The sequence below is a fragment of the Saccopteryx bilineata genome, chromosome 6 (genome assembly GCF_036850765.1).
Source record: "Saccopteryx bilineata isolate mSacBil1 chromosome 6, mSacBil1_pri_phased_curated, whole genome shotgun sequence".
In the NCBI taxonomy this organism is placed as follows: Eukaryota; Metazoa; Chordata; class Mammalia; order Chiroptera; family Emballonuridae; genus Saccopteryx; species Saccopteryx bilineata.
This window is the reverse complement of record NC_089495.1, coordinates 198,020,037-198,047,392: the sequence shown is the minus strand read 5'-3', so window position 1 is coordinate 198,047,392 and position 27,356 is coordinate 198,020,037. Positions and strand designations below refer to the sequence as shown.

At 46.3% G+C, this 27,356-nt stretch overlaps 1 protein-coding gene across 7 annotated transcripts in view; it reads right to left on the bottom strand.

Moving 5' to 3' along the window:
• ZHX3 (zinc fingers and homeoboxes 3) overlaps positions 1-27,356 on the bottom strand; it is a 102,209-nt gene that overhangs the window by 8,998 nt on the left and 65,855 nt on the right. For all 7 annotated transcript variants that reach the window (XM_066234148.1, XM_066234152.1, XM_066234147.1 and 4 more), the window contains one exon: positions 389-3,402. In XM_066234148.1, the coding sequence (XP_066090245.1) occupies positions 389-3,254 (2,866 nt within the window). In that variant the 5' untranslated portion in view covers positions 3,255-3,402. The remainder of the gene's footprint in view (positions 1-388; positions 3,403-27,356) is intronic.

Sequence of the window (27,356 nt, the reverse complement as noted above, 5' to 3'; positions counted from 1 at the left end):
CTAAGGACAATAAAAGACTCCCTTTCCCTTTGTTTACAAATTTGGGTTGAATTCCTCCAGAGTCCTACTGCTCTCCCCTAGCCAGTGGCTGTGGCTCTGCCTGACTCAGGTGATGTTCTGACCTATTCTCCTTTTGCTAAGAAATGGCTAAAAATGTTTGGACCCTTATAAATTTACTATGTTCCTTCCTCTGCAAAGGTTTTAAAAAAACATGAAATGAATGAAAAACAACTCTCAGCCTGTTATCGTGTTATACTCTGATAGCATCTGCTGCCAGTTGCCACAAAGCAGCCAGGCAGCCTTAGAAACAGCAGGTGCTCCATGCAGTAAGCCCAGTGCCCACCCGTGGGTGCCCTCCATACCCACAAAGGACAATCACTCTCCTTACCCAGCTGACGTCCGGCCTGGGGACTCGGTGTGCCGCAGTGCTCCGCGCTGGCCTCGGGGATGCTGGGCTCCCACGACTCACTGTTCTCAGACACCTCTGAGCAGACATCGCCCAGCCCTTTGTGAACCGCTGCAGGGTCACCAGGACCCTGGTCCTCGCTGCATGTGTCTGCCACGGCCCGGGTCTCCTCGCCCATTTTCTCAGCAAACCACTGCTTGACCTGCTGGGAGCTCATCTGGGTCTTGTCACAGAGGCTCGGCAGGTCCGCCTCTTGCAGTGTCTTGTGTGTCCCGTAATAGTCCTGCAGCAGCTCCCGGTTGCCGGGGGCGACAACCAGCAGCCCTGGCGGGAAGTTGCCCCGCTTGTAGTCTTCGTACCACTTGAGTTGGCCATTTTTCAGGGCATATCTGCTGTCGCCGAACCAGCGCACCACCTCGGGCCGCGGCAGGCCCGTCTGGGCCATGATGGAGTCGTAGTCCTGGGTGCTCGGCCACTGCGTCTGCACGAAGAGCTGGCGCAGCAAGTGGCGCTGCTGCGCTGTCTTCTTGCAGCTGACCTTGCTGGGCGGCTGCACAGCCGGCTTGCTGGGCCCGTCGTCCTCGGGCTCGCAGGCACCCAGCCCCAGCAGCTCACTCTTGCCATTGGCTTCGGTCACCCGCAGGTTTTTGAGGTTGATTTTGATGGGGCTGACTTTGCGTTCGGCCAAGGTCTGGCTGCTGGGTACTTCCGGGGAGCCGTTCTCCCCCGGGGCCCTCAGGTCGCCTGCAGCCTCCTCCAAGCCGCCCTTCCCCTCAGCGGCCCCCTCAGCGGCCCCCTCCCCCTCTGGACAGGCACTCCCGTCAGCCTGTGTGGCCTCCTCCACGGTCATCTTTTTCCGACGCTCAGAGAACCAGCTGTCAATCTCTCTTCGGGTCATTTTGGTTTCGGTCCTCAGGCGGTCCAGCTCCTCGTCCAGAGGGAGGGGGTTCTGTGCAAAGCTGCTCTCCAGGGCTCTGAGCTGCTCCGGGGCCCGCTCCTTGTATTTGGTTGGTGTGAAGTCAGGGGTCTGGTGCCAGGACTGGCGTTTGGCAGAAGGGTGGGTAGCCAGGGTGGCTGCAGCCGGGGCGCAGGTCACCTCAGGGGCCCTGGACGCCGGGGAGAAGGGCACCTCTGGCATGGAGTCAATGACAATGGAGCCGGGCTCGCCGGGCATCATGGCCCGGGGGCCCTTCAAATTCCGGCAGTGGTATCTCCGGTCACTGAACCACTTCCGCACCTCCCTGGTACTGAGGCCGGTCACTTTGGTCAGATGCTCGACTTCACTCTGCCCGGGGAACTGGTTCCGGCAGAAGCTACCTTTCAGAGCTGACAGCTGTTCGTGGGACTTCTTATTTTTGTAGATGCTGGCATCAAGGAAGGCTTGGGAAGTGATGCTGGGGCACGCCGTGAGCAGCGACTGGGCCGCGTTGACCACCTTCACCGCCGATGCGGTGTTTGAACACACAGTGTTAATGGGCGTGGCCGTGGGCTGCTTGGGGGCGGATGTAACTGCTAGAGGGAGAGACGAGCTTGGGGCCTGCAACCCATTGGCCATCAGTGGCTGGGTGACCAGGAGCCCCCCTGCGGTCCCCTCTGGCTGTCCCACAACGTGACCGGGAAGGGCGGCCTGGATGAGGTGCTGGACGTTGCCAGCATTGGCGACCAGTGGAGTATTGAGAACAGTGATTGTGGGCTGCGGCACAGACTGAATGACTGTGTTGAACATCTTTTTCCGGGCGTCCTCGATCTCTTCAGGGGACCAGCTAATCCCTTGTTTCAGCCTTTGGGCCGTGAACCAGATCTTGAGCTGCTCTTCCGGATACTTGGTGACCACAGTCAGATAGCAGAGCTCGGCTTTGGTCGGGTAGGGGAACTTGTGGAAGGAGTTCTTCAGGAAGCTGTTGGAGTCCATGGCCGCGTTGTACGTGGGGATGCTGCTCAGAGGGATCATCACCTTGGGGAGGGACTTGGAGGTGGGCAGGGGCTGGGGGGTGTGGTGCTGGGCGTGCACCGGGGGCTGCTGCTGGAGGGACAGGAACTGTGCGATACCAGCGGGCAGCACTGGCACTGTCCCCAGCAGGGGCCCGTTGGCTGCATGGGGGGGCTTGGCGGAGTTGCTAGGCACCTGGCTGACTGGGACCGCCCCGTTGACAAAGGAGTGGTCCCCGTCTTTCCCCTCCACTTCCCTGGCCGGCGGGTTCGGTAAGGCCTCACCAGCAGGCTGACTGGGGACGTTTTCTTTGAGCGTATGGATTTTTTTGGCTTCAGCTTTGCCTTTCATTGTCTTCATGATGGGAGTTTTGGTGATGATGATTTCGGCTTGTCCGTCAGCCCCATCCGCGCTGGGCTCGCCGAGGGGGTCAGCAGTGCTGGAGCTCTCGGGGGCTCTCTGCTCCACAACGACATGATTGTCTGGCTTGGCCACATGCCACATAAAGCTGGCTTCCCCCGAGTGACACTTGGCATTGTGCAGAGAAAGCCCCTCGGGAGTTTTTGCCAGGAAACTGCACTCAGTGCATACAAAAGTGGGGGCTTTGTTAAAGTCCGTGTGCTCGGAGTCCATGTGTCCCACAAACTGGGTTATGTCCTGGGATCTAAAGTCGCAGTACTTGCAGGAGAACGAATAGCCGTCCAAAGTGCTCCGGTGCCCGTTTGCCAGCACAGTGCTATCGGGACTGCTGGGGGTCTGGGCGGCCTCGCTGCTGGTGGCGGGCATCTCTGGGGGCAGGTCCTGTGGGGGACCTTCGGGCACAGGTTCCGTGGGCGGGGCCTCCGCACTGGCATCCTGCAGCGCCGCAGTCTTCACGGGGATCATGCACGGGGTGGTGGATTTCCTCTTACTGGCCATGGTGACGGTCACTCTGGGTGATCACTTGGTGAGAGCCTGTCCCATCAGGGGCCTCACAGCACAAGATCCCACTGCTCCATGAGGCCAAAGAAAGTTTCCAAAGGCAGCTCTTCAGTTGTTTGCAGAAAGCAAGTTTTCCCTATTAATCCTGAGGAGGAAGAAAAAACACGATTAAGATTTCTTAAGTTCTGTCTGTTTCTCAGATACCCAGACACTCCACCGCTTGACTCCTATCACTTGGGGCCTCTTCACAAGAGGTTCAGAAGCAGCTCTGATGTCAAATCTGAGTCAGGAGCCCCCAAGCTCTAACAAAATGGCGTCTTGAAGAATGACCTGGGGATGTTCCAACCCCACTGGACAGAGTTCAGCCATGTGTTTTTGTTTTCTATCTCCCTCCACATCCCTGCATTAAGTAACTCAGATTCAAAATGAAAACGATGACAACAACAACAAAATAATCCTCTTTTGAACCTCTAAATTAATTCTGACCACGTCTGAATGAGAACAAAAGATCCTAGTGTAATTCTTGTTCAAATGTTTGGGCCAACCAGGGTTTTTCTTTTCATAGCCTTCCCACATATGAGAACAAGATGACGCCTCTGCCTCTCCCAAGTCAGGCCAAGGCCAAGTCAGCAGAGGGGCGGCGGGGGCATGGATGGCTGGAGGAGCCAGGCCTCTCTCTGGGCCTCTTCCTGCCCGCTGCCGTATCAGACCTACTCCAGGCCACAGAAAGGGGATCGCCTCACAGTTCCTGGCTGTACCAGACCACTGTCACTCAGGGGAAGCCAAAGGCCAGTCAGGGGACCCACAGACCCCACTTGTGGCCCGGCCAGCTGAGCACTCTCTCCGGGTGCAGCAGTTCAAAGCGTGGCCTCACCTTGGGGCACAAACTACACGAGATTGTATTGTGCTAGCTTTTCTCTTTCAGTGCCTTTTTTAAAAATACAAACTTTTAAATCTTTGATCCATTTGAAATTTATTTCAGAAGCTGGAGTAACTGATTTGTTTACACATAAAATAATTATTATACTAATTCTTGAGATGCCTGAGAAAGTGTTTCTGTGATCTCTATTATTAACATAATATCACCATAATCATCACTACCTTTCTCTTAGGAAATTGTAATGTTGACAATAATAAAAATAATAGTAATTCTAATATCAAAATCATGTTATCATTAGCGTTTGGATTTAATATAAAAATGTAAAGAAAATTAAAATAGTGCTATTCAAATTCTAGTGAATAAACACAGTAAACTATTTTTCTGTTTGTAAGTCTAATGCTAATGATCATAATCATAAAAAATAACTGCTATTAAAAAAATAGGGTGAAATAAGATAAACATACACCCAGGGTCTACTTGTCACCATTTCCACTACCAATTTGAAGTGTCATGGATAAAAAATTTTTATTTAATTTTTAAATGTAGAGATTAAATATAAATAGCTTGACTGGTGGTGGTGCAGTGGATAGAGCATTGGCCTGGGACACTAAGGACCCAGGTTTGAAGCCCTGAGGTCACCTTGCTTGAGCGCGGGCTCATCCAGCATGAGCATGGGATCACAGACATGGTCTCATGGTCACTGGCTTGAGCCCAAAGGTCGTTGGCTTGAAACCCAAGGTTGGTACTTGAGCAAGGGGTCACTAGCTTGGCTAGAATACCCCCACCCCCAGTCAAGGCATTTATAACAAGCAATCAATGAACAACTAAAAGTGACACAATTATGAGTTGATGCTTCTAATTTCTCTCCCTTACTGCCTGTCTCTATCTCTCATGAAAATAAAGCAATTAAATATTAAGTGAAATTTAAGAAAATAAAACTACCTATAATTTTGTATATTCCTCCATGTAGTGCAAATATTTCATACATATTTTTAATCATGATGGGTCTATAGATTTCTTTTCTTAGAATATCTTTGTCCAGTTTCTGTATTAGTGCAATGCTGCCTTCATAAAATGAGTTTGGAAATGTTTCTCCTTTTCAAGGAAGAGTTGAGAAGAGTTTGAGAAGATTTGGTGTTAATAATTCAAATGTTTAGTAGGAATTTCCAGTAAAGCCATCTGGTCCTGAGTTTTTCTTTGTTGGGAGATTTTTCCCTTCCTTTTTTTCAAGAATTTTTTAAATTGATTTTGAGAGCGAAAGGAAGTGAGAGGAACATCAGTGTGTTGTTCCACTATGCACTCATTGGTTGATCCCTGTAGGGGCCCTGACTGGGGATCAAACTAACAATCTTGGAGCATCAGAACATTCCAACCAACTGAGCTACCAGCCAGGGCTGTTGGGAGGCTTCTGATTACCAGTTCAATCTCCTTATTAGTTATATGTCTGGCCAGAATTTTTTTATTTCTTCATGATTCAGTCTTGGTAGGTTATATGTTTCCAGGGATTATCCATTTCTTCTGTGTTATCCAATTTGTTGACTTATAACTGTTCCTACTAGTTTCATGATCCTTTTTGGTATTGTTACATCAGTTGTACTGTTACCTTTTTCATTTCTTATTTTTGTCAATGGGTCTTCTTTTTTCTTAGTCTAAGGGTTTGTCAATTTTGTTAATCTTTAAAAAAAATTTTTTTGTTAAGTTTTTCTATTGTTTTCCTATTCTCTGGGGTTTCTTTCTTTTTTAAAAATTATTTTTATTTATTTATTCATTTTAGAGGAGAGATTGAAAGAGAAAGAGAGAGAGAGAGAGAGAGAGAGAGAGAGAGAGAGAAGGAGGGAGGAGCAGGAAGCATTAACTCCCGTTAATGCAAGCCCAGGGTTTCGAACTGGCGACCTCAGCAGTCCAGGTCGACGCTTTATCCACTGCGCCACCACAGGTCAGGCTCTGGGGTTTTTTTCAATTGCAGTTTACATTCAGTATTATTTTATATTGGTTTCAGGTGTACAGCACAGTGGTTAGACAATCAGATACTTTCCAAAGTGTAAAGTATTTTACACTGACATTTCCAGCACCCACCTGGCGCCACACACAGTCATTACAATATTATTGACTATATTCCCTATGCTGTACTTTACATCCCTGTGACTATTTTGTATCTATTTTATTTTTGCTCTAATATTTATTATTTCCTTCCTCTGCCAACTTGGAGTTTAGTTTATTCTTCTTCTAGTTCCTTGAAATATAAAGTTAGTTTCTGAGTTGAGATCTTTTTATTTTTTAATTTTTTTTATAGAGACAGAGAGAGAGTCAGAGAGAGGGATAGACAGAGACAGACAGACAGGAACGGAGAGATGAGAAGTATCAATCATCAGTTTTTCGTTGCGACACTTTAGTTGTTCATTGATTGCCTTCTCATATGTGCCTTGACCACGGGCCTTCAGCAGACCGAATAACTCCTTGCTCGAGCCAGTGACCTTGGGTCCAAGCTGGTGAGCTTTGCTCAAACCAGATGAGCCTGCGCTTAAGCTGGTGACCTTGGGATCTTGAATCTGGGTCCTCCGCATCCCAGTCTGGCCCCTTATCCGCTGCGCCACCGCCTGGTCAGGCGAGATCTTTTTTAAATGCAGGCAGTAACTGCTATAAATGTCCTTAGTACTGCTTTTGCTATATCCATAAGTTTTGGTATGTTGTTTTGTTTTCATTTGTTTCAAGATGTTTTCTGATTTCCCTTTGACCTACTGGTTGTTCAAGAGTGTTTTGTATTTTTTTCCGACATATTTGTGAATTTTCCAGTTTTCCTTTTGCTATTAATTTCTAGTTCCATTCAACTGTGGTTAGGAAAGATACTTGGTATGATTTCAGTCATCTTAAATTTGTTAAGACTTGTTTCGTATTCTAACATGTGATCTATCTAGAGAATGTTCCAGGTACACTGAGAAAAAGGTGTCTATTCTGCTGTTGGGTAGAATGTTCTGGATAGGTCTGTAAGGTCCAAATGTTCTTTAGTGTTGTTCAAGTCTAAATTAAAAAAAATGCCTGGTCTGTAGTGGCGCAGTGGATAAGGCATAGACCTGGAACGCTGAGGTCGCTGGTTTGAAACCCCAGGCTTGCCTGGTCAAGGCACATAGGAGAAGCACATAATAAGCTGATATTTCCCGCTCCCCCCTCTTCCCCCCTCCTTTCTCCAAAACAAAACAAAACAAAAAAGAAAGAAAGAAAGCAAAGGAAGGAAATGAAGGGGAAAAAAAACCCCAAGTCCTTAGAAAAAGAATCTCTAGCAAACCCACAACAATAGGGAAACATTCAAGTCAGGAGCAAGATAAAGATAGCTATATCCTTATTACATTATAATGGGGTCCTGTACAGTAAATATGGTAAGGAAAAATATGAGAAACAGACATTTAAAAATGTGAGACAAACCAGTGTGATTTGCATATGAGATTATCTCCTGACAAACTATTATAATGAGAACTGAGTAAGATTATGAGGTACATTTGTAACATACAAATCATTAACTTTTCCATATGCCAAAAAATAATCGATTAAAAAAGGAAATGGGGGTGTGGTGGGGGGAAGCCCACTGACATTCACAATTAAATCTGGAGAAGAGGTTATGGCAGCAGTCCAGGCTGGGATGACAGCAGCTCGGGCCCCGATGTTAGAGATGGGGGTAGAGTGGAGGGGCTGGGTTCTGGATACATTTCAGAAGTAGAGCCAACAAGATTTCCTCAAGGACGGCTAGAGTGTGTGAACAGTGTATCCACGGAATCAGGAATGACTCTGAGAGTTCTGACCAAAGCTACTGAAGGGTGGAGCAAGCCAGGTTTGCCCCTCAAGCCACTGCAGAACAGAAAAGGTCTGTGTAGCTAAGACTCCACGGCCCCTTTCTAGGTGAGAAACTGCTCTGAGCTGGTTTGGGCAGAAGCATGTCAGAGAACTGATGGATCAGGCTGCTAATGAGCAGAGAATCTGTGCAATTCCAATGTTCCCAGTGACAAGACTCCGGTCTTCACCCAAATCTGCTAGAACTAACAGAGAAACAGCAGGATGGGGCGGGGGGCTGGGTGCAAACCTAATCCACCCTGAGAGCCAACTAGTCAGAAGCTACACCCTCAGAGCTGTGAGACAGCTCCTTCCAAAGTCAAACACGGTCTGTTCAAATGCATTTGTGTCCTAAATTTTGTTCCAAGTACAAAGCAAATCAGTTTATGTAATTTGAAACTAAAAAAAAAAATTAAAGAGTAATATAAATGATTTTTTTCTGGATGTGGTCTTACTTCTGAATTACATTTGTTCCATTTCAGTTGAGTTTTTCCAGTGTGGGCCAGGGAGTCTACAGGCTAAAGAACTTGAGTGGGCTTGCTTGACCTCCCGAAAACACTCACTGAAAAACAAACTCGGACGCGCTCTCCCCTGTGAGTGGGTGCTCCCCCCACTCCAGGCTCAGTCCGCACTGATGACCTTTCTCAACGGCCTCACTACAAAGCCCACCAAGACCCATGAAGGAAAAAGGATACTCGATTTCACTCTCAGTAACAGAAATACTAATTAAAATCACTTTGATTTTCTTTCTTTCGCTTATGTTGGAAAAGCTCAAAAGATTTAACAATATGTTTAGTTGGCCAGGGTTTGAGGAAATGAGGCCTTCTCACACACTGCTTGCAGGAGTGGAAACTGGTAAAACCTCTACTGAGATCTACTTTGTAATAGCTAACACAGTTATAAATGCCCACTCCCTTTGATTCAGCAGGTCTGCCTCTAGGAAAGTGGCCTACAGACACACTTGTCTGTGTATGCATCAATGCAGGTATAAGGTAATCCACTGTCCACACTGGGATAGCAAAGGACTGGAGATAACCCAACTGTCCACAAACAAACAAACTGTCCACAAATAGGGGCTGAGCAGGGAATCTGTGCAGTGCCAATGTTCCCAGTGACAAGACTCCGGTCTTCGCCAAAATCTGCTAGAACTAACAGAGAAACAGTAGAATGGGGGGGGGGTAAAGGTGGGGGGGCTGGGTGCAAACCTAGGGTACCCTGATGGAATAGTATGCACCCATGAAAAGGAACAAGTGAGCACTTTTTACATCGCTATGGCTTAATCTTCAAGATGTCTTGATATGTTTTTAAATGTTTTTCGATTGATTTGAGAGAGACAGGAAGGGGGGGAGAGAGAGAAAAAGAGAAAAAGAAAGGAAGGAAAAGAGAGAAGCACCAACTCACTCTTCCACTTGGTTGCTCCATTTAGTTACGCAGTCATTGGTTGCTTCTCCTACATGTCCCGACCAGGGGTCAAGCCCACAACCTTGCTGTGCCAGGACGCCCCTCTCTCCACATAGCCACTTGGCCAGAGCTGATATACGCTGTTTTTGAAAAAGCAACATATACATGTGCTAATGTATATGTACACTTAAAATATCTCTAGACAATTACATGGGGAACTAGTGGTTGCCTCTGGGAAAGGGAACAGACAGGGAAACTTTTCTCTGCGAACCTTTAAAATTCTGAACAATGTGAATGTACTATGTATTCAAAACAAAAAATGTAAACTTGAATATATAAATGAAAAAAATATTAGAACATTTTCCAAAGTGTGTGGGCTGTTACAAAGAACAAGTGAAAAAGTGCATGGCTGATGGGGTTGAAGCAGAGGTCCTTACAGAATACGGGACTGGGGTCAAATGGTAGCTAGAACTTCACATGCAAATTTCTAACTACAAGTGGGCTTTGCGTTTAACTTCTGTAGCGGTGCATATGGGCACTTCATCTAGGTCTAAATGTAATACCTACAACTAAATATATTCTCTCTGCCTCCGGCTTATAGACATAGGTTGAAAATAACTTAGAAACATCAAAGATGGAGCCACGGGACAATTCATGCAGAGCAACCGCCTTCTCTATTACCGTATTTCCCCATGTATAAGACGCACTTTTTCGAAAAAATTGGGGTCTAAAAACTGGGTGCATCTTATACAGTGGTTGTGGCATTTTAAATGCCATAGATGGAACTGAGGACAAGGCAATATATGAAGATGATTGATTTGTCATCAGACGCAGATGAGGACAAGCTAATGGATGGGAGTTTTGACAGTGATGAGTAGTATGAATTTTATGATGAATAAAACTTGAGTACAATAACTTTATGTAATACATTTCTTTTCCAATTTCAGGCCCCAAAATTAAGGTGCATATTATACGTGGGAGTGTCTTATACATGGGGAAATATAAGCTTCTTATAAGAAGCTGTTATCCAATCCCCATTTGAGTATCTCCATGGTCTGAGGCTCATTACCACTTACGAGAACTTATTACAAAGTTCCTTTCTTAGTTGGCACTGATCCCCAGGCTTGAGATCCATCTTTTGAGCTGACACAGAACTAGGCAACACTCTCCACTCATTACGTGATCTGGCCACTTTCCTGTGTATCACCTGTTACACAGATGATGCTAGTCATTTCAGTGCTCACCGCTGCAGCAGAACCATCCTGAGTTAATTCCACACTCTCTAGTGGCTTGCTCTTTGAATACATTTTAATTTGTCCATGTCACTCTCAAAATGTGGCAATTAGAACTGAACAAGCATTCAAATGTAGCCCAACCAGAGAGAGTTCAACGGAGACAGTGCTTTAGTCATTCTACCACCACTACTAATAAAACCAGAAATCCACCCGGGTAGAGGTTCTATTTTCTTTTTTTTTTGCTGCAGAGATGAGGACTTTGAGACCCAGAGGACAAGGCAGCACGGCTAGATTTTGGCAGCCCTGGGATTCTTTCATCACAAGGTCATGTGGGGACACATTTTCACACACTCATTTACAATTCTGATACAGGAGTTCTGGGCTTGCTTCCCCTTTGCCTCTTTGAATTCTACCTTCTAGTCTCAGGAGGGAAAATGTTTCCATTTCTTGTTCTTTATTCTAGCCATGCCACATGGGATCCCAGTGAGGGGCCAATGAGGCCTGTGCAGAATCCAGAGGACCTCAGTGGTCATGGTGTCGGGGGATACCTCTCTCCTTAAGTCACAGCCTTTGTGAGATCTCTGAACACCCTCATTACATGTCTCCATCGGTCCCCAACCTCCACACTGACTGGTCACCTGCTCTCACAGATCCCTAAGTCCGGCACCTCGGGGCCCAGCATGGTGCTCAGCACAGAACTGCCCCAGGGTGAGGGGGTGAAGAGGCGGGAGCTGAGGACAGGGGAAGAACTCTAGCATCAGACAGAGATGGGCTTACAGCCCAGAGGCCTACCATTACGGCTGTGCATTCCTGGGCAAACGCTTCATTCCTCCTGACTGACTGCTCAGGGGTGACATGGAGAATACAATGCCTGCCTCACAGAGTGGACACGACAGTCAGTGTACAGAAGGGGTTAGCATGCCACCTGGTTACACAGCACACTCTCAATGTCAGCTACTGCCCTTCCTCCACGTCCCACTCAGGGGCGGGCCACCAGAGGACGACAGTTAACCAACTGTAACAGCAAAAGGCACATGAGCTACATACTTTATGCTGCTTTCTTTTTAAAAAAACTGTGGTATAAAAATCACACATATAAAATGTACCATTTTAATCATGTCTAAGTTTCCATACAGTACAACAGCATTAACCATGTGAACCTTGTTGTAAGGCAGGTCTTCAGAATGCTATTCCTCTTGCAAAACTGAAACCCTATATTCACTGATTACTCCCCTTCCCCTCCCCCACCCCTGGCAACCGCTGTTCTCCTTTCTGTATCTAAGGGTTTGACTGCTTTAGACGACTAAGTGAATCATGCAGTATTTGTGTTGATGTGACTGGCTTGTTTCACTTACCGTCCGTCCTCAAGGCCATCGTGTGCCATGTGACAGGATTTCCTCCCACCTTAAGGCTGGATAATATTGCGTTGTACAGACTAGGCTCTCTTTAGTCACTCACCTGCTGAGGAGCACCTCTGTTGCTGCCATCTTTTGGCTATTGTGAATAACGCTGCTATGAATACGGATGCACAAGTATCTCTTTGAGACCCTGCCTTCAATCCTTTCGGCTATGTGTCGCTTTACTGTTACAGTCCCCACCAACCAGTGATGCCAGCAGAGCAGCACCAGTCACAGTGGCCATATCTGTCTTCACCTCTTTGCTCTTGTCACCAAATTATCCCCTCTCAGCTCACTCCCTAGTCCTTTCTGGTGGCCTCCAGGTTCCTCTATTTTTAAGTGAATTCCACAGATCAGATTTCAAATTTATTTCCTTGTGAAGAAGAGAAGGAAGCTATTAAACCTGTCCTTCTCCCTCGGTTGGGAAATATCCCGGTCCCTTGTCCCGAGCAGGGCACTGCCCAGGCCTGAGCAGAACGGAGCCGCGGAAACCCAGGCCCAGCTCCCGGAACAGTGCCGGCGGTGGCACTGCCTGAGTTGGCCCAGCAGTTCCAATAATGTTCACTTTATAAGCAGTGCTTTAAATGCTGCTAGTATTTTATCAAGAAGTATTGGCTTCCCTTGACAAGTCAGACTGACTAACATTCCTGCATTTATCAGACTTGTGATTTAGAGCCAGGCTATTGCTATGCAAACCTACTTCCAGTCTTATGATGCCCAACCACAGGGACCAACGGGATTGGATCAAAAAAGTTCCACATTTCCCCAGAACTACTCAAGAACGTGGTCACTTTCACATCACTGTCCTGAGGGGCAGCGGAACTGAGGTGTTGAGTTCCAGACCAAAGACGCCCTGGGGGCCTCTGGGGATGCTTGGCTGTGTCCTGAGGGGTATTAGGGTGACAAGGTCACCCAGGGGTCAGGAGGAACAATGGGCCTCAGCACCTGAGCCTCCTCTAGTCTATAAAGCAGTCAAGTCGACCACTTCATGAAGTAAAAGTGGCTGTGCTCGTGCAAAATATAAAATTCCAACAACTATTTCTTCATAGCCATTGTCAAACCAGGACTAAAGTACACACATCTCCCTATTCCCATCTCGACTCTCTACCTAGGCTACGTGAGGACACACACAGGCACGCATGCGTGCACACACACACGCTCACCAGTGACATGCTCAGGAGAGCTTGGGGAGATGTAACTTCTGGTGCAAATCAGTAAGAGCATTTATTTTCTTTCTATGAGATTTCAGGAGCCTAAATAGAAAGCTTCTAAGAACTCCTCTTGATGACATGTATGAGAACTGATATAATCTGCCTACCATCATAAATTTGGTAAAAGCTGTGTTTAGCTGTTTTTAAACAAAAGGATTGCTTTAATAGTACGTGTTGGATTTCTGGTGGTAGTGATGTTCCTCTGATAATCTTGAACAATAAAATTTCATCTGACTTTACTTAAATATCACTGACCTGTCATAAGAATAGAAACCACCCCGTAACTGGCGCTCTCCCATCCCCCATCACCCCACTTATGTATTTAACTCCCTTGCTCAGGCAGTCTCGGGCACACTGACAGCTCCACTCTGCCCTCTCATTCCGCCCAAACTACTTGCACAAGGTCACTGGTCAAGTGGCTCTCTCCAACTTCTTGGCGAGTCGTGAAGTCTTTCGGGCCCACAGAAGGTTAAGTCCCATGTCTCTAAAAGCTGTCCACAAGGGAGCAAGCTCACCCCTGCCTGGGACTTCACAACCTCCTGTGTCCAAGTATAGAATTCAGACTAGATTTCAAAAACTTAGTACAAAAATGATGTAAAATATCTCATTAACACGCACACACAGCCTCTCTCCCATTAACATCCCCCCAGAGTGTCACATTTGTTATAATTGATGAACCTACAGAGACACACTGTTGCCACCCAAAGTCTCTAGTTTACCTTAGAACTCCCTCTTGATGGTGCATTCTAAGGGTTGGGCCAATGTAGCCACCATCACAGATCACACGGAGTGGTTTCAGTGCCCTAAAACCCCTCTGCACTCCCCTAACCAGCCCCCCCTCCCCTGTACCCGCCTGCAACCATCTCTTCCTACCGACCCCACAGCTATGCCTCCTCTTCCGGACGTCACTGGTCTGAATCCCAGAGTCTACAGCTTTTGGGCTGGTTTCTCTCAGCAATATGCATTTAAGGTTCCTCCAGATCTTTTCAAGCAGGATAGCTCATATCCTGTGCATTTATATTTTCTAAAATGTTGCCCCTCGAATTGTAAAATGTCACATGCAGCTCACATTATATTGCTGTTGGATACCTGTTGGCTTGACTTGGGCAGTGGATCCGCCCAGCATCTGCCTGCCCTTTCTGGTCAATCAAGTTCATGCTTGGCTCCACCTAGGTCACTGCATGCACCCTGATAGGCCAGCCTCCTTGCCTTCGTGTGTACAAAGCCCCACCCGAGAGCCTCCTTTAACTCCTTTATCCCTGAAGACTGATTCATGCTCAGATCCAGCTCAATTATGGCATCTTCAGGGAAGGCTTTCTAAACATGCACTGTATATCAGTCAGCTTTCACAGTATTCGCACTTCGTATTGTAGCCTTTTCTTTTTTAGCACGTTTGACTTTCCCTCTAGATCAGTGTTTCCGGGTCTGCAGTCTTCATACAACATTAGGTGGCTAACTCTTGAGCAGACAGTCAGGAAATTCCTGGCAGAGCAGCCCCAGTCCGTGGGCCAGTGGTGTAAAAGCACTGCTCTAGATCGTGGACTGGGGGCTCCCGGAAGTAAGGGGCCACGTCTCGTTTCTCTTTGGGCCCCAAGCCCTAGCACAGAGCCTGAAGAGCAAAAGTGTATCATAGCTAGATTTATTTACAAGCTAAAATTGTGTTTTATATCAAATCGACACCTTAATAATATTGATAAAGTATGTCACAGTTAAGTGATGGTAACCATCCCTTAACGATCAGCAGATTCTGACCACCGTGGAAACGTGGGGACTGGCCATGGACACTGGATGGTTAAACAACCACATTCCACATCCATTAGCTGACAGCCCAGATCCCACCAGAATAGAGGCACTGAAACTGAGCCTTTGATGTCGTTTCCAAAGAAAGCCACCAAGATGATTAAAGAGCTGGAAAATGAGATTTATGGGGAATGGCCACAGGAACAGAGACAATTTTGCCTAGACAAGAGAAAAGGCCGAAGGGTGACTTAATAACCATCTTTAATCATTGTTATTACACAGATGATGGTGACCAGATGGTCTCCATTTCCACCAAAGAAAGAACACTTAAAATGGGCTTAAGCTGCAACATAAGAAAAGTCTAGTTTTAAAGACAGAACTTAATGGCTGAAAACTAGGACACAGCAAAGCAGAACCAAGAGTGTGTGGTGACCACTTCCAAATGCCTTCATCATGCTAAGAAAGCAGCAGATGGGCAGTGTGGTCAGGCCTTCATAATCCTTGGTTGAGGGCATAGCCTCAACTGGCTAACCTTCAAATGAATCACGTAATATACAACCATAGGAGTGGAAACAAACCAGCAATATGAAAGTTGAAACACAGCACCCTCTGGTGTACATAACTGGTGTGTAGAGGGTGCTATATTGGGTGGGACACTTGAAACCATGTCTACACAATAAATTAAAAATAAAAATAACAATAAAAATTCTTGACATATATTGATATTTCTCAAAATATAAGGTCTAACCCTTGAGAGAGTCGAGAGAAACTTATACCCAGGCTCGTCCTAGTGTTCATTTAGTCACTACATCCATCTTCATTAAGGACCTGCTATGTACCAGGAAGGCTCTTATGCAGGCAACCTCAACTTCTGTAAACATTAAACATGCCTACCTCCCAATCCCCTTTTGAATGCTGAATTCAGACTCTGATACGTTAGCTGGCACATGGACATTTATTTCATGTTGAGGAATGATGATGCTGTCTACCAGATTATTTCAAATTTTCCCTGCATTTAGAAGCTCATTACATACAAAAGTTAGGGAACACCTAAATGTGGTGTTTTTCCGACATACCCCCACCCATCATGGTGTACAAAGCCTTTCCTTACCAATCCAGAGCTGTCTCCTGATATCAACAGGCCATCCTCCTATGCTATATGCTGGAAAACTTTCTCCATCTACCTTACTTTTATTTTTATGTACAAAAGACATTTTACCAACTCAAAAAGACTGAGAATCAATGAAGAATGTTTTGAGTTCCTCTCTGTCTTTAGTGATCTTGGTGCTGGGTGGGGTCTTCATTTAAGTGACACACATACTTCATTCATGTGACTCATAACTGCTAAGCAGCTGGTGTGTCCTAGATAAACACAGCACAGGCCTCATATCTGAGACTCACAGTCCGAGGGAGACAGGGAAGTACAGGTGAAGACAGATAAGCGGAAGCTCAAAGCTCTAAGTCAGGGGTCGGGAACCTATGGCTCGCAAGCCAGATATGGCACTTTTGGTAGCTGCATCTGGCTTGCAGACAAATCTTCAATAAAAAAAACCCAAAACATTAAAATATAAAACAATCTCATGTATTACAATCCATTCATTTCCCACCGCTCATGTTCATGGTTGCGGGTGGCTGGAGCCAATCACAACTGTCCTCTGGGACAACACCAAATTTTTATTGGATAATGCCTAACGTACACAGGTGGTTGTATGGCTCTCACGGAATTACATTTTAAAATATGTGGCGTTCATGGCTCTCTCAGCCAAAAAGGTTCCCGACCCCTGCTCTAAATCCTACAAGAGGAAAAGTAAAAGGCAGTGAGAACACCGTGCTCCTTAGGACATCAGGGCAGGACTTACATCCTGTGGGAGCAGGTCTTACAGGGTGAGAAAATGTCCAGATAGCGGGCACGGGAGCACATACTGTTCTAGGTATAAAGACCTCAAGGCCTAAAAAATGAAGTACAGCCCCCGACACATCGCCGTTTGGAGCATGGATCCATGTAACAAAGGCCCTCCTGTCCCAAAGGCTGCCTTGAGGAGACAGGAGAAACACACCTGAACAAACTGATCCCTACAACACCATGTACAACACATACCTAAGTGGTAACAAACCAACAAAAACAAAGCGGACCAGGCACTGTTCTGCCGGAGGTGAGGACAGGCTGGAGGGGAGAACATGGGCCGCCGGTGGTCTGGCCAGGAAGCTCCAGCAGGAATCCCTCGCTCCCTGGCAGTGCTGAAGACAGCGTGCTGTAACTGGGGCCCACGCTTCCCCTCCCACAAGAGGCCATGCTGAAGCTAAAGCAGTACCTTTTGATCACTGTGCCTCTATTGCTCAGCACATACAGCCCTCAAACAGAATTCAGTGACTAAGCTAAGGAATCAGGTCAGAGGCACGACTCATTTAAAAGAGCAGAACCCTGGGCCTGGAATCCCAAACACCTTCCTCTAGCTACTTCCCCTTGTTTGGTTCTTCCTCAGAAGCTTCCCATTCTCATCCGGTTCCTGCTTTCCTATCCTTCACTTTCTCCAGGATCAATGCCCACCCTGACTGCGGAAAGAGGGCAGATGTTCTTGTCTCCAGCTGAGAGTGACCTATGTCAAAATGAAACCATCAAGCCGAGAGGTAACAAGGGATTGGCTTCTCGCGCACGCAGAAGAATGTACGACTGCTGCGGCATGAGGGAAAGAGAAACCCAACCCGATTACAGCGTAAAAACAGGTCACCGCTCGAATACATCCCTTGGGGTAACTGGCAGCGAGCCCCTTCTGCTCCTGACTCCAGTGTCACAAGAAAGTGGCAGCACAGTCTTAGAATAAGGGCTCCACAGCCAACTGGCCGCCTCGGCCTGGCCTTCCCCTGGCATTCTAGAAGCAGCATGCAGGGCCAGGAGCTCAGCGAGCTTTTGTCACTGGTGACATGAGTACCAGAGTTCATATGTTTTGATTTGAACCAACTGGGAGACAATTCAAGGTTGTTCTTATAAGAAGTCTCTCTCTCTTGTGTTCAGCTACATTTTATTCAGTACGAAAGACATGCCCGGAGTCAGCTAGCTTGCTTAGATCTATGGGGAGCCCGCAGCAGCCTCTTTTCCATGAGTTATAATTATGAATTGCTGAAATGTGTTACTTGCAGCAAATTATGTGCATGGTTCGGAAGGACATCAGCATTTTGCTTATCTGTCAAAAACTGCTGTGTATTGCTCAAAAAAAAAAAAAAAGGCTGAGAATCACTGATCAAGAATCAGTGGTTGAACAGAGAAGGTAAGGGAAAGGGCATTTGAACCCTGTTTTATTAGCAGAGTATTTCATAATGGCAATTTATTGAACACAAGGTTCCAGAGGGTCCGGTAAAGTAATTCTAAGAATGAAGTTCCAGAATGGTCTACTGATATAGCCTCTATAAAAACAGCTCTGGCTTATATAGTGTCTGGTGTACGTCTTTTCTCTACAAAGAAATGCGAGATCTCTGAGGAGGGCTCAGCGGCAGACCGTTCACCCTCAGCAGTGGTGATATGTACAGCAGTCACACTAGTTCACCTGCAGTGTTCTGCTTTACGAGCAAAAGAGGGGGCTATAGGTACAAGGTTCCCATCCAATACCCAATTTGTCATGTGGAATTTAGTATCAACGTTGAGTCCCTTAACACTAAAGCACTCAATACCCAGTATTTGCTGGCATGTGTATGGAACTCATAGGTTCAGGGTCTGAAAAGTTAAACTGAATCTTAATGTAGCCATCTAAATCAAATTAGTTAGAATCTATATCTTCACTATTTCTAACAGAGATTAAGATTACATAGTAAGACTAAATACAAAAGAAACTGGGTAATAAAGAATTTTGAGAAAGAACTAGAGAAAGGGAGGGAGAGAGGAAGAAAGAGGAGGAAAAGAAGGGGGAAAGGAAAGGGGCGGGAGAGAAGAAAACACCTAAGCAATGGTTTCACTACCAAAAACATTTTTGAAGAAATTTACATGATGCTCTTCACGTCTGTTCATTGTAAAAGCACATTAACAGAAACCTATAAATTCAGTTTTACCTAAACTTGTATTTCATTAATCAAAACCTTCAGATAAATTAGAAAAATATTAGTAAATAGGCAAGAAATTTCTTTAATTTACAGAAATACATAATTCATTTGCCAAAATAAAGCTCTCCAACCCCCTTCCCCAAGGTAGAAGCTTGGCCCACAGATTAGAATCACTAAAATACACAAAATAAAAGGAAATTTATCTCTTCTAGATTCTATGCTACAAGTAATGAAAGTCACTTCAAAATGCCTTACATAATAAAATGGGTTTGCTGGCACATGTAAGTGACAAGTCCAGAGGACGGGTTTGATTCAGTTGTTCTTAAGCAAGGGTCCATCTTTTTCTCTCTGCTATGTTAGCTGCATCCTAGGGGTGGCTTCCCTAATCACTGCAAGATGCTCATAGCAGTCCCTGGCTTCATGTCCCCACACCATCTGGGACTGAGAGAGGGTCAGCTTTGAGAAGGCCTCTTAAAGAACTGAAGGATCTTTTCCCCAAAGTCCTCAGCAAACTTGCTGATGGCCTGAACTGAGTCACACAGACCAGGACTAAACTAACCCCGTAGGCAGTGACTGTCACTGGGTTAATCACTGTGCCAACATGCAAGGAGTTATCTGATTGGGTTCAGACAATCCAGACCCGACCCACCCCTGGAGCTGAGGGTGGGACCAATCCTTCTCTACCAGAAGACATAAACAAACACTGTTTGCTATAGACGGGAGTGGGGAAGTGGAAGAGTTGTTGGGATGGGGACAATTATAGTGTCTTCCACACCTCATCTGGTACTGAGTTGGACTCTGAGTCTCCAGTATCAAGGGCAAACATGGAAATGCATTTTGAGTGACACTTGATCATTTAACAAAGACTAATGTTTATTTTCTTATATAGCAGGGGTCGGGAACCTTTTTGGCTGAGAGAGCCATGAACGCCACATATTTTAAAATGTAATCCCGTGAGAGCCATACAATATGTTTAACACTAAATACAAGTAAATGTGTGCATTTTATGTAAGACCAACACTTTTAAAGTACAGTAAGTCTCTGAATTCTTTTTAATAATGTTGTTATACTGTTGCTAACCAATGATGAATAAAGTACTTCTTACCATTAATGCGACTTCTGGTGCTGCATGGTTTTGCTGATGGCTTTGTAGTCTGGTTGATACGTGGTGAAGTTAAGCTTCATGCAGGCATCGAGACTTCCATCCGTTAAACATGATCGTAGGTTGGTCTTAACGTTCTTTAGATGTGAGAAAGACTGCTCACATGCATACGTAGAGCCAAACATTGTCAGTACAGCAATACGCACACGCTGCAGTGTGTGGTATGTGACGGGAAGCCCATTCCAAGTTTTGACAATCAGCTGGTCCGTGGTTTAAAGTTTTTTCATTTCTCCCCACTTGTGTTTGCTTGCCAACTTTGCTTGCTGTTGTGCAAGTCTTTCCAAATCTTCATTCAGTGACTTGAACTTATTCACCCACATGTCTGAGGCCTTCAGGTCAGCAGCTTGTAGCTCAAAATCTCTGACAGAGACACCGGGGATGTAACTCAGGTTGGCGCTGTCCACTGCACACTTGTGTGGATGGGTGATGAACTTAAATGGCTCATGAAATTCTCCAAAGTGCGCTTTGAATGACTGCAGAAGATTAGATGTGAAGCCCGCTAGCTGCTGGAGATCAAGATGTTGAGCAGGGTCACTTGCTGTGCATGCATCTTTAAACTCTCCCAGTTTTTCAAAGTGTAGTAAACGACCTGTTTCAATGTCGGAGATGAAGAGTTCCAGTTTGTTTTCAAATGCAAACACTGCTTGTTAAAGGGATAAGACTGTATTTCCAACGCCTTGCATTTTTACATTGAGCTGGTTCTGATGTTCAGTCATGTCCATGAGATAGCAAAACTTAAGGAGCCATTCAGTGTGAGCTAACTTAGGATGCTCGACGTTTTTCATTTCAAGAAAAGTCCGGATTTCACTCAGACAAGCCCTGAAATGGCTGAGCACCTTCCTTCTTGACAACCAACGTACATTGCTGTGCAGAAGCAGACCAGGATAATTATTCCCAACTTCATCCAGCAGTGTTTTAAACTGGCGATCATTTAAAGCTCGGAAAACAATAAAGTTGACCACCCAAATGACCACCGACATCACCTCACCAAGCTGCTCACCACACATCTGAGCACAAAGCGCCTCCTGATGTAGGATGCAGTGAAAACTTAGGATGGGTCTCTTTTCATGTTCACGAAGAAGCGCTACGAGTCCTCTGTTTTTCCCCACCATGCACGAGCACCATCAGTACACACCGAAATAAGTTTATCCATCGGTAGATTTTTTTCTTTAGCGAACTCAGTAAAGACTTGAATAAATCCTCCCCTCTTGTTGTCTCTTTCATAGGCAAAACAGCAAGACTTTCTCACGTAGTGTGTCACTGACAGCATACCTTGCAATCACGCTGAACTGGGATAAATGACTTATGTCTGTTGACTCATCCAAAGCAAGAGAAAAGAATGGTGCTGCATTTATGTCCTTCACTTGTGTTGCCTCAATTTGATTTGCCATCATGATGGTAAGATCGTGAACAGTTCTTGCCGACAGAGGCATGTCTTTTATTTGTTTGATTATCTTGTCTTTATTCGAAAAGTCGTTAAAAAGTTCATTGGCAACATCAAGCATGAATGTTTTGGCATACACCCCATCTGTGAATGGCTTTCCGTTTCTCACAATTGCTAAAGCACCAGCAAAGCTAGCCAAATTCCAGTCACCTTGTTGGGTCCAAACACGGAGTTGCTGCTGACTAGCTTGCACTCTGCACAGTAGCTCGACATGCTTTCTGCCTGCTGTCCCCCGCTGGATATTTTGATGCAAATGTAGTATGGCGTGTGTCGAAATGCTGCTTTATATTTCACCGTTTCATCGATGCAATTTTATCATTGCATATTAGACACACTGCAGAACCTGCTCTCTCCACAAAGGCGAATTCCTCTGCCCATTCCTGCTGAAAAGTACAATACTCCTCATCTTTTTTTCTTTTAGCCATCTTCTTCATCAAAAGGATTTCTGCAATTAGCTAGCTGACTACTTGATTAAAAGGAAGGAGAGGTTTACTTTCTGACCTCATAACTACCCGTGTACGTTAGGCATTATCCAATAAAAATTTGGTGTTGTCCTGGAGGACAGCTGTGATTGGCTCCAGCCATCCACAGCCATGAACATGAGCGGTAAGAAATGAATGGATTGTAACACATGAGAATGTTTTATATTTTTAATGTTATTATTTTTTTAATTAAAGATTTGTCTGCGAGCCAGATGCAGCCATCAAAAGAGCCACATCTGGCTCACGAGCCATAGGTTCCCAACCCCTGTTATATAGAGACAAATTCTCTTGGAGGTAAACTCAAAGAGAAACATGTCTTGGAACTCTATATAAGGGAAAATGGGTCAAGATGAGGAGAGCAGGCTAAGTTTGGAAAGATACATTGAAACACACTCAAAAAGGCCATCCTTACGTTGACCTCCCAGAAGGCCGAAGATACGGCAGTAAATCTTAACCAACTGAAGTTATCTCAGCACAGGGCTGAAACGAAATGGTCTGGATGCTTTCCTTTCAAATGATCTAATTTACTGCAAAGAGTGGGGGCTCACTTATCTTAGACTCCTTATGTATCAAATTTCTAAAAATGAACTCATCCTCACATGACGAGTTAATTATGTGAGCCCTGTGTATGCTGATGTCCAACAGATCATTTACCATCTGTCCCCTGGCCTCTGACCCATGACCTATTCAGTAGTATTTCTTCACTTTTTAGCTGTTGATAAAAATGGAAGGCTAGTTACATTTATGCAAGCAAGGCTTAGGACATTTCAAAGCTAACTCAAAGATAGAATCATTTTCTTTGATGTGCACTGACTTCCTCTGTTCTAAAAATAAGGCCATATGTAGAGGAAGTAAGATTGAAACTCTCTGGGCAAATCCAAGATGGTAATTGCACTGTTGGATATTTATATGGTTTTTATAACCCCAGTTCAAGGAGAATAGGACACTGCTTTTGCCAACAGGGTCAGCTGTCACTAACCTCTTACACTAGAAAAGGGTAAATGTAACGTAACGTCTGAACAAGATGTAATACTACCTCCTCTGTGGTCTCCATGTACCAGAGTCGTGGGAGTGAGTGGCTGCAGTGTCCCTCCACGCCTCAGCAGCCCCCTTACAAAGCAGCTGACTTCAGGTTAGGGCCCCAGCGTTCCTGGAGGGGTAGACATAGCTCCTTATAAAACAGTGGGCGGTCAGAAGTGTACGGGATTTCCTCTGCTCCCACGGGATTAGGGAAGTCTCAACCCTCCAGCAAGTCTCCAGTGAACAGGACGCGCTCCTGGCCTGGTGCCGGCACGGCTCTACTCCCCCCATGGGTGTCGTGGTGAGGAGCTCTCTGGAGTTAAGATCGCTGTCAACAAGGCAATGGGAAACAATTCTTTTTTCAGGGTCACATCTGGGACCCTGGGTTCACTTTTCAGTTTCAATGTATATGTGATTGACCACTGTTTACCAGGCTCTGTGCTAACACCTCCTCACAGCTTCCAACAATCCTGGGAAATGGACAGCATCATCTCTATCTTACCGGTGTGGAAGCAAAGCTCAGGCAAGCTATGTCTATTGCCATAGAGCTGGAATGTTCTAGTTGAACACCAGTCTTGATGTCAAGTCTGGTGTTCGTGCCATTGACTCTCCTAGTGCAAGGTTTGGGGACTTGGAGTATTATTACATAACCTGGAGTGTATATGGTCATCTTCATTATAGCCACACTCTTATAAAGAATAAATCATATTAGAAGAGGCTATTGGAAGGCAGAGGATGGTAAGTTTTGCAGCGAATGAACATGGGCAGTTTGGAAACCCCAGGGTGAGGACCAACTCTGACTGGAGTAGGGAGGAGGATCCACTACCTTAGAGGAAGATAGATGTGTCAGCAACTGGGGCCTGGCTGGATGTGGGGCCGGGAGGAGCAGTGTGAGCGGGGAGGCCGCAGACCAGAGGGGGAACACCATGGGCTCCAAGTGTCCATTCATCAACTCAGGTACGGACTCTGATGACACATGGAGCCAAAGGTGGCCTCACAGGGGTCGCTGCGAATAATGCCAGCAGCACCCTGGCTGGGAGTAAAGGTTCCACAGGAGAAGAGAAAGGGCCCTGGGCCTTGGCAGTCGGGAAAGGGCATACCCCTCCTCTCTCCTCTTCTCGGCAGACAGAAGTGAGAGAGGAAGGTGGGAATGCTGCAGGGGCCTGGGACCCTGGCCCCATTCGGGAGGACTTGCAGGGCCTGGCTTAGGAGAAATACTGCCTGGACATGTCTAGGACCGCATGTCACCCGCTCCTTCACAGGCATGCCCCACCCGCACCTCTCACCTCCAGCTGCATGCTGCTGCCCCGGGAAAGCAGAGAGGAATTGGGACACTTCCTCCTGGGAGGCAGGAAGGAAAAGGAGAGGGGGTGAAAGGGAGAGAATTCTGAGGTTCAGGAGAGGTATGCTGACAGAGTTTACAAAGGGAACCTTGTTTTTCGGTAAAGAAGAAACAAGTTGGACTGGGCCTGGGGTCTGCGGAAAGGAAACAGGCAGAGAAACACACATTTACAAAATGCCCACTGGGTGCCAGTTCTGGGAAGGTGCATCACATGCCCACTCTGTGCCAGAGTTAATGTCTGTGAATTCCATGTTAATGTCTGTGAATTGTGTGGGTACTGGCATCTTTCTCCAGCAGAGGAGTATGGAGGTGCAGCGCAACAAGGCGTTTCTCCTTGCTGACAGACAGAGAGGTCCCAGTGTGCCCATAGGCCCAGGCATGGCTGGCAGGTTCCTCCGGGCTGTGCCTCCTCTGGGCTCCAGTGCCCACAGCTTCTTGCTCCGCAGGAGCTGTGGCTGCCTGCTTGTCCGTCTGCTCCACTAGACCAGGTGGCAGGGGCTTTGTTGTGGGCTCTGTGCCTTCAGCATGCCCTATGTGCCAGGCACAGGCCCCAGGGCCAGGGAGGAAGCAAGCAGAGTTAACACAGGGGAACAAAGGCCGGTGGGCCAGCAGAGGCCCCACTGAGCGGCTCCAGCAGAACTGAGAGCACACCCAGTTACATAAGTGCTTCTCTGGGACTCAGCTCCACTTGAGAGTGCCAGCCCCTCTTCCTGCGCTGTGTGTGTGTATGTATGTATATATATATAAAATCTCTGCTTGGCAGGGGCATGCTGCAACCCACAGCTCTGCATGTAAATGTATCTTCAAAGCACTTTGTCTTTTTTACTATTGATGCCACATGATAATACTTTGGACTTAGCTTAAGGTTTAGATACTTTTCCCCACATTTCCAGCACTTTTTTTTTTAATCTCAAAAACAATCTTTTCCCTGGCTCCACTCTGAGAAGCAGAGGGAGGGTGAAATGGGATGCTGAAGGGAGAGCTCGCCACATCCCATAACTACAGACTTTGGTGCTGGGACCTTAAGGTTCCAAACCTGAATGGAACAGTATTTCCCTTTTGTAACTAAATCGGGGCTGATTCGTTCACCAAAAATAAATTTTTGATGCATAGTAGGTCAGGTTGTTTTGGTTCTTTTCTGTCTGCTTCCAAGGCCCTCACCCTAGAATTCATGACCCCGTGTCACTAGAAGGAAAATTTCATAGAAGGAATCATTCATTTGTCCTGGGACTTGACTGAATATGGATTTTGCTTAATAAATCTCTTCATTAGCTGCAGTACAATTAACTGAACAATGTTTTGAGGCCTTTGAAAGCACACATTTACTAAAAATCACCATATTACCTTCATGAGTCCTAAGAGCTTCTCTAATTCCTGAAAGCCATATTGTTATTCTAATATAAATTGTTATATATATACACCCACTTGAACATTTAAAATTGTATTTCTTTAAATATATTCAGTTATTATACTTTTTGCTAATTTGGTTGGGCCTACCCCCACACCAATGTTTCCAAAATGGTGAGTTATTAAGAAATAAAATCATGTATTTAATGTATCCATGGAAAGACAGGTTAAGAAGAACACCAGGCTTTAAAAATATGAACTGTACCAGCATTAATACTAAATCTAAGTACTAGTAGATTACTTCTAGCAGTATTTATAGGCACAGCTCTCATAGACAGTACGTGAGCCATTCTGAGACCTGCTAACACTGGGCAACTCGGGTATAGCAAGTCCTGTTCCCACATGGCTCGTCACTGTGCTTGGAGTCAGACAAACCTGAGCTCCAACCAGGGCACGGCAACTTCCTAGTGCAGGTCACTGGATCTTGGACGAAGTATTTAATCTCCCAAACCTCAGAATTCTCTTCTTAAAAATGGGAATGATATCTGTATATAGTTAAGGTTCACTATGAAAAGTTAAATAAGATGTGAAAGCATCCTGTGAGGCATGCTGAGGGTTGAGCAGAAATCGGCTTCCTGCCTCCTCCCTGGCTCCGAGATCCCCAGGCACCAGGTGGCCCCTGTGCAAGGTTTCTGAGTCCTGTCCTCCTGTCACATGTAGACTGCTACAGTGACTTCAACGACCTGCACTGCCTGCAAATGCACACACACACCCTTCTCCATGCAGTCCTCTGCATCACAGTCCCATCTGCCTTTTCAGAACACCCAGACCATTGCTTTCAGTGATTCCCTGCAAGATCAAGTCTGCCCACTTTATCTGGTGTCATGGTCCTCAGTCTGTTCCTTTCTGAGCTCCTGGTTCCTTACAAACCTTCGTCTTCCCACTCCACCTCTCCCCAGGCTCGAGCCCTAACACAGCCCCCATAGCCTCCAGGATAATCATCAAACTGCTGCCAGTAGCAACTGAGACACACGGTGTCCAGTCCCTGTCCCTCCGCAGTCTCACTTCCGCTACTCCTTTCCCTCCATGCTCCCGACCCATGCGACTGTACTTACAGCGCCTGCAACCCCATGCTGCCTCCTCGCCCTCAGCTTTCCGTGCACTCTTCCCCTTGCCCAGACCACCTCTGTCCTCTCGTCGGGTGGCAGACTCCCAGTCTCTAGACTCCCTCTAATGTCTCCACTGAGACAGTCTGTCAAGCACTGGCTCTGAGTCTTGTACATTTTTCTGTTACTGCACTTGCCATCCTGTGATCATTTCTCCTGTTTTGTGATTCACTGGACCACTGTAAATGTCTTCTTTGGAGCATGGGCCCAGGACTCAGTCTTGCACGAAGCAGTCCCTCAGGAAATATCTGTCCTGTTGAACAGAAGCAGCTGCCAGCCTAGTGGGAAGATCGTGGAAAGGCAGGGCTGCGGGCTGCACAGCATCCGCCGCTGAGAGTGGCAGAGAGCTCGGCACCAGCCCCATTGAACATGCTGAAGTGCTGGGGCTGTCAGTGCTCGGGAAAAGCCCTTTAGGTGG